This window comes from Sardina pilchardus, chromosome 8, assembly GCF_963854185.1.
Source record: "Sardina pilchardus chromosome 8, fSarPil1.1, whole genome shotgun sequence".
NCBI lineage: Eukaryota > Metazoa > Chordata > Actinopteri > Clupeiformes > Clupeidae > Sardina > Sardina pilchardus.
The window spans coordinates 14,825,663-14,832,275 of NC_085001.1; the positions used below are offsets into that span (position 1 = coordinate 14,825,663).

General features: G+C 42.9%; 1 protein-coding gene across 1 annotated transcript; it reads left to right on the forward strand.

Annotated features, from left to right (window-relative positions):
* The first annotated feature begins 2,229 nt into the window (after positions 1-2,229).
* On the forward strand, positions 2,230-6,225 carry LOC134088775 (betaine--homocysteine S-methyltransferase 1-like). The gene is made up of 8 exons (XM_062542892.1): positions 2,230-2,387; positions 2,967-3,099; positions 3,426-3,538; positions 3,639-3,830; positions 4,006-4,153; positions 4,285-4,467; positions 4,825-5,053; positions 5,758-6,225. The coding sequence occupies exons 1-8, from the start codon at positions 2,370-2,372 to the stop codon at positions 5,945-5,947; spliced, it is 1,206 nt and encodes a 401-aa protein (XP_062398876.1). The 5' UTR covers positions 2,230-2,369; the 3' UTR covers positions 5,948-6,225.
* Positions 6,226-6,613: the final 388 nt, after the last annotated feature.

The window sequence follows — 6,613 nt, forward strand, 5'->3', positions numbered from 1 at the left end:
TGTGGCAATTAAATGCATTAAGGTCATACTCACATGAGCATGAGTGCATATTCTAGATAAAATGAATAAAACTGACATGAATAGACCCAATGCTAAGGACATGAACAGGGTCAGTGTTGCCGTAGTCAGATATGGCTGTGCAAGGCTGCCCTCCTATGGCGATAGTATGCAACAAAATTAAATCTGAATGGGATCAAGCATGAAGTGGGGTTAAAGGTATACTATGCAACGTTTTTCAGTTAATCAATTCGTTCCATACTGTTATATATGATTAAATGAGTCATTACCGGTCGAACAGTGTTTTTTTTTGGCCGCTCTAGTGGTCTGTAGCGGTAGAACCATGCTTGCAACTTCAGGAGACCTCGGGCACGCACCCATGCTCTACTCCAGGAAGTGTCATGTAAAGTCTCATGAAAAGGCACGGCAGACTGACCGATTGAGGAGTTTTGTAAAATATACACGCTAAAGCTGTAGGGGAAGCTCCGCAGAGAAATATGCAAGCATAAAACGAGCGAAAAAGAAAAATGAAAGCGAAACCGGCGATGAAATCGCCAATCCTGCATAGTATACCTTTAAGTAAAACCTCAGGTCAACATCATCGTGTCATATTTTATGTCACTCTTACTATTTGTCGGAATGGCTTCATTTCCTGTGTAATTTAAGGAGTAATACTTTGTAATTTGTCATATTGAAACCCATAATTCTAATTGTAAAATGTATGTTTTTCTAGTCCTTCAACTTTTGGATTTGAATTGAAATATGAAATGTGGCATTTGTATACATATAATTGTTCAATCTTACAGCCTTGCTGAACTGTGTATTGCAGCACGACCCTGCATGCTTCTCTAGCTATAGTTTCAAACTGGATGATCCAGTTGACACTCCTTGGTTAAGAAAACTTTGAATTCCTTTAGCTGGTTATAATCACATCCTTACAGGCATTTCATTTCATCGATTTCATGGGAATAAAAAAAACTTAGCTGACTTTCAAAATCATCTCCGTTTTGTGCTCTAATTTTGCAACAGCAAAAATGCGTAATGCCTTCAATATCTTTGTTTTGCAATCAAATCTTTTTTTATGTGTAAAAGTGCAATCGTGGGTAAACAAATATAGGTCTTTTCCAACTTGCAAATGCCTTGCAAGCATATACAATAGGCCTGTGGTAATACGAGTATCCTGATGAAAGGGTGTGTGTGTGTGTGTGTGTGTGTGTGTGTGTGTGTGTGTGTCTTGTATTCTGCCCTTTGGCTCTGTTGATAAACACCAGAGACTCTATTCATATAGTGTGAAAACTGGTTTGACCCAGAATGGACAGCTTTTTAAAATCTGTTACTCTGTTCAAGGCCAGAAACACCTGGTAGTGACCAAAGGTCTCCACCATAGCTGAGAGAAGGGGGTGGATTGGGGGAGATAAGAGACCTTTTTAATGTCTGGCACAGAGTGAGAGCCACTCTTTAACTCACTGTGAAAGAGCGTCATTAGGTGTTTGCCCAACAGAATTTGGTTACTGAAGAAAGTGTGATCTTAGTGAAATGCAGGAGTTGGGAACTAGGCCAACATATCATGGTGCAAATTATGAGGAAATCATGTGACCAAGCATTTGTTCTGAAATGACCCCCTTGTATCCTGAGAAGGCTGCCAAGTAGTGTTAACTCAAATAGCCTCAAACAGACAACTAAATGAACTGCATATGTAGTTTTATTCTCACAGGCTTCCATAAGTTAATCGTACAAAAACAATTCTGTTGATAAGACATGCAGAATGGTTGACACAGATGGCTTATAGTGCTCTTGACAGCAGACCAGTGGCAGTAATACTTTCTATCAACCAACTAAGGCCATGATGCACTGTTTAATCGTTTAAAGTATGGCATGTCAAAAAGATTAACTAATTTTCCCTTCATAATCCAAACTTTATCTTCCTTGATATTGATTTAATTGATTTTAACTGCATTTTGCCCTCTGAATTAGACAGCATGTCGATATATTGTGTAAGGTATCTTACAGAAAAATGGATTCCTTTAAGCCTGAACTTAAAAATGTGCACATTTTGCGTTTGAAAAAACAGATCAGCTAGCCATATGTGACGGCAAACCATTCTGCATGGATCCAGTTCAGGCTGTGGTGTTGCGGAGGGATCTAGCACTCTGTGGTTGCACAATTTGTCTGGACAAATATTCAGGTTCCAATCAGCAGTCTTTTTGGTGCTATGACATCAGAACCACCCATCTCCCCCCATCTCCCTCCATCTCCCCCATCTCCACCCATCAGGAATATATACATGGCTTCAACAAGTCTAGGGCACTCAAGACTCAGAATTTGAGTGGGGTTGCTGCTGCTGCTGCTGTGCGCACGTGAAATTGGAAGATATGGCACCTACCAAGAGGGTACAGTATATATTTTACTTTCCTCTCTTTAGTTCTTGCTTTTTAGTTTTGCATGTCGTATTCAATAGTGTCTGCCATTTCAACCAATCAGCAGGCCAGATAGGCCGAGATGATGCCAGTCACACCTTGTCTCAGCAGTGGGTTAATTATTGTCAAACGTTTGGGAAAACCGTTAGTTGGTTCAGGTTGTTACTTGAAAATGAGTTTATTTCCTTCCTTCCTCCCTCCCTCCCTTCCTTCCTTCCTTTAAAATTAAGTTATCCATATTAAGTTATCCATACAGTATTCATTAATTGTAAGATAAATTGCAGAATTGCATTAAAGTGACTTCCTCTATTTTCTTTGTCTATTTTTCCCGTTATATATTTCACAAAACGAGTATCTCCCATAATACTCAGTGGTCATACTGAGTGGTCATACTCCAAAGGAGATTGAGTAATATGAATGAAGTGCTGCCCTCAATATCCTTGGAGCTAGTTGAAATACCTTCCACTCTTTCAGTGAAAACCTGTTGTCTCAATAAAATGCAAGTTGATAAACTGATCAATCAGCATTTGTGATGTGTTTTCCGACAAACAGGGCGTTCTTGAGCGCTTGAATGCAGGAGAGGTCGTGATTGGGGATGGAGGGTTCGTGTTTGCCCTGGAGAAGAGAGGTTACGTTAAGGCTGGACCATGGACCCCTGAGGCTAACTGCACCCATCCAGAGGCTGGTGAGATTCTATGGTTCTTTCTAACAGTGTAAACTGAACTGTTGGCTGTTTAGCTGCAAGTAAATACAGACCCTGGCGCAGCCAGTCCAAATTGAATGAATGGTTTTCGACCAACCATCCTTGCCGGACAGTTTCCATTTTAGTCTCAATTGAGGCCCATTTTCATGGGACAAATGTTCATCTGTTGTGTCTGTGTCTTTGCTAGACTATAAACCATGTCGTATGATTAAAGACAGTACTGGCAAAGATGTGTTGACAGGCTCTGTTGTGCCTACTCGTTTGTGACCTCTTGATGACAGTATGGACTACTTGTGTTTGGCTTGCAGTTCGCCAGCTCCACCGGGAGTTCCTGAGAGCTGGGGCAAACGTCATGCAGACATTCACATTCTACGCCAGCGATGACAAACTGGTTAACAGAGGCTGGAAGGTGGCTCTCACTGTAAGTTTTCGCTATCTCGCAGCACTTCTGTCAACGCCACTGAGAAACGACGCGACCGACAGTCCCTGATCGCTGTGTTCTACTTTCCTTCGGGTTACAGGGCCAACAGATCAACGAGGCCGCCTGTGACCTCGCCAGAGAGGTGGCCAATGAGGGAGATGCGCTGGTCGCTGGCGGCGTCTGCCAGACCCCCTCCTACTTGAGCTGCAAGAGCGAGACTGAAGTGAAGGCCATCTTCAAGAAACAAGTCGATGTCTTTGTAAAGAAGAATGTGGACTTCCTCATCGCAGAGGTCTGTACATGCACAATGGCATTTGAAATCCATTTTATGACGCTGTGACCATAAGTGCCATAAGTTTAATGAGTAATAAAGTTTCATTAAGTCATACGTTTTTGAACTCTCTGCCCCTGCCAGTGCTGTTGAAATCATATATTTACGATTGCAAATTTTCCTTTGTGCTCGGCAGTACTTTGAGCACGTGGAGGAGGCTGAGTGGGCCGTCCATGTCCTGAAGGCCACGGGGAAGGCAGTGGTTGCTAACATGTGCATCGGACCAGAGGGAGACCTGAACGGTGTCAGCCCCGGGGACTGCGCTGTCAGACTGGTCAAAGCTGGTGCGTCTATTTACAGTACACCCCAAACGCTGATAACAAGAGCATTAAAAAAAGCTGGGTGGCAGCCATGATAATGGCCTGATGTTTACTGCCCCACTTAACCGCGTGTAAAACTCTATCCTTGCCTACAGGTGCTCAGATTGTGGGTGTCAACTGCCACTTTGATCCTATGACTTGTGTGGAGGCCGTCAGGCTCATGAAAGAGGGCGTGGAGCGCGCAGGACTGAAGGCCCACTACATGGTCCAGCCCCTGGCCTACCACACTCCAGACTGCAACCGTCAGGGCTTCATCGACCTCCCAGAGTTCCCCTTTGGTACACCGTCCCCTCTTGTCTTTAAAGAATTGTGCACAGTAGTATAATACATTAGTAAACAATGACATGTGCCTGAAGCAAAATAATTTACATGCATTACACTATATCTTACTGTATACAAAAGTAGACAAAAGCTTATGTTATAGCAGGGGTGCATTTCCCAAAACCATAGTTGCTAACCTGTTAGCAGCTTACTTGGTTGACAATGGGAAACTGCATTGCAACCAACAGAGTTGCTAACTTAGTAACTTAGTTTGCAACTATGGTGTTGGGAAACACACCCCAGTGCTGTATGTGTATGGTACTAGTGGTTTCATTTCAGCTAACTGGGACACCACTGCATATTTCACATTTTAGCACTGGAACCCAGAATCCTCACCAGGTGGGACATGCACAAATATGCCAGGGAGGCGTACAAAGTGGGCATCCGCTACATCGGAGGCTGCTGTGGGTTTGAGCCCTACCACATCCGCGCTTTGGCAGAGGAGCTGGCACCAGAGAGGGGATTCCTGCCCCAGGCAACCGAGAAGCATGACATGTGGGGCAAGGGTCTGGAAATGCACACCAAGCCATGGGTCAGGGCCAGGTGAGACTGATGTCAATTTCTCATTCCTAGATTCTATTGTCTATTGTACAATTTAGGAGCATCACACTGACGACCACATACTGTATCTAATCTTTCAACGCTCAATAGTCCAAATTCTTTTGGTGTTGTTGGTCACAGACTCAGCTATTGATTTAGTCTGTGCCCTGCTCTTTGATGATTAGGACACTACCAATAGCTGTCTACCTAAGCACCAAAGACAATTTTTATCTGTCAGACTAATTCAAGCTCACTCCTCCTGATATGATTTTGTTAATTAAAGAATCAATATTTGAGCCATGACGACAGATATACAGTGTACTGTAGATGGTGTAAGTGGCCATATGTTTATTTGGATTCCTACTTTATGTGAAAAACAACATGGTTATCAATTTGCACCATACATTGTTCAGCATGTAAAATTATTCACCATATACCCATCCATCTTACTAAGTAAGTGCACATAATTACTGAAAACAAAAAAATAACTTTTGAATGCGTTATTGTTAAAATCCCCATATACCCATCCATCTTACTAAGTAAGTGCACATAATTACTGAAAACAAAAAAATAACTTTTGAATGCGTTATTGTTAAAATCCCCATATACCCATCCATCTTACTAAGTAAGTGCACATATTAACTGAAAAAAAAAAAAAACTTTTGAAAACGTAATTGCTAAAAATCCTGATGCTCATCTCCCGGAAGGTCCCAGAGAAGTTACTGGGAGAACATCAGGCCATCCTCTGGACGTCCCGACTGTGCCACCATGTCCCACCCTGAGGGCTGGGGAGTGACCAAGGGCCATGCCGACCTCCTGCAGCACGCAGAGGCCACCTCCGCCCAGGAGATCCAGCACCTGCTGGAGATGCAGAAGAAGGCCAAGAGCAGCGCCTAAAACGGTTGCGTGATCCGTCTTGACGAACCAGCGACCATTTTGAGTAGCAGTGCCAGAAAGAACAGAGCTGAAGCGGGGAGAGAGAGAGAGAGAGAGAGAGAGAGAGAGAGAGAGAGAGAGAGAGAGGGGTCGGAGAGAAGAAGAGAAACTGCCATTTCTTTCAATTTCATCATGCAGACCACGCGCATTAGCAAGTACTGGACATGCACTGATGTGTTCGAATGAATCTCATGTGCTGTACAGTCCCCCAACCAATAAACTGAGATGTCTTACATACACTGAAGAGTTTTTGTGTTGAGTTTTTCTCCATTAAGAAACATAGCCTGCCTTGTATGACTTCATGCCTGTGCTCTGATTCAAATGCATTGAAACGTATTACAAACTCAGTGAATTTACACAATTGTGCAAGTCCTGCCAAAGTTTTGGAGCAATGACTAGCCTAAAGATTAGCCTGCCAACCTGGTCCAGTTGTTGATATATGGCCACTAGATTTCAGCCCACACTATAGAAAAAACAAAAATGATTTGTTACTAACCTACAAAAGAATGTCAGCATTCTGGATTAGACTGATTTTCTGGAGACATTCTGATTTCAATACTCACAACCATGGCAAAACACATCAGCCTAACCTAACCAACCTAATTCAAATTCATTTTGCCACAGCAT

Bases quoted from the DNA above. Each gene is read 5' to 3' on its own strand.
- LOC134088775 (XM_062542892.1), top strand. The intron at 3,831-4,005 runs GTCTGTACATGC...TGTGCTCGGCAG, and splicing joins TGGACTTCCTCATCGCAGAG to TACTTTGAGCACGTGGAGGA. The intron at 4,468-4,824 runs GTACACCGTCCC...TTCACATTTTAG, and splicing joins CCTCCCAGAGTTCCCCTTTG to CACTGGAACCCAGAATCCTC.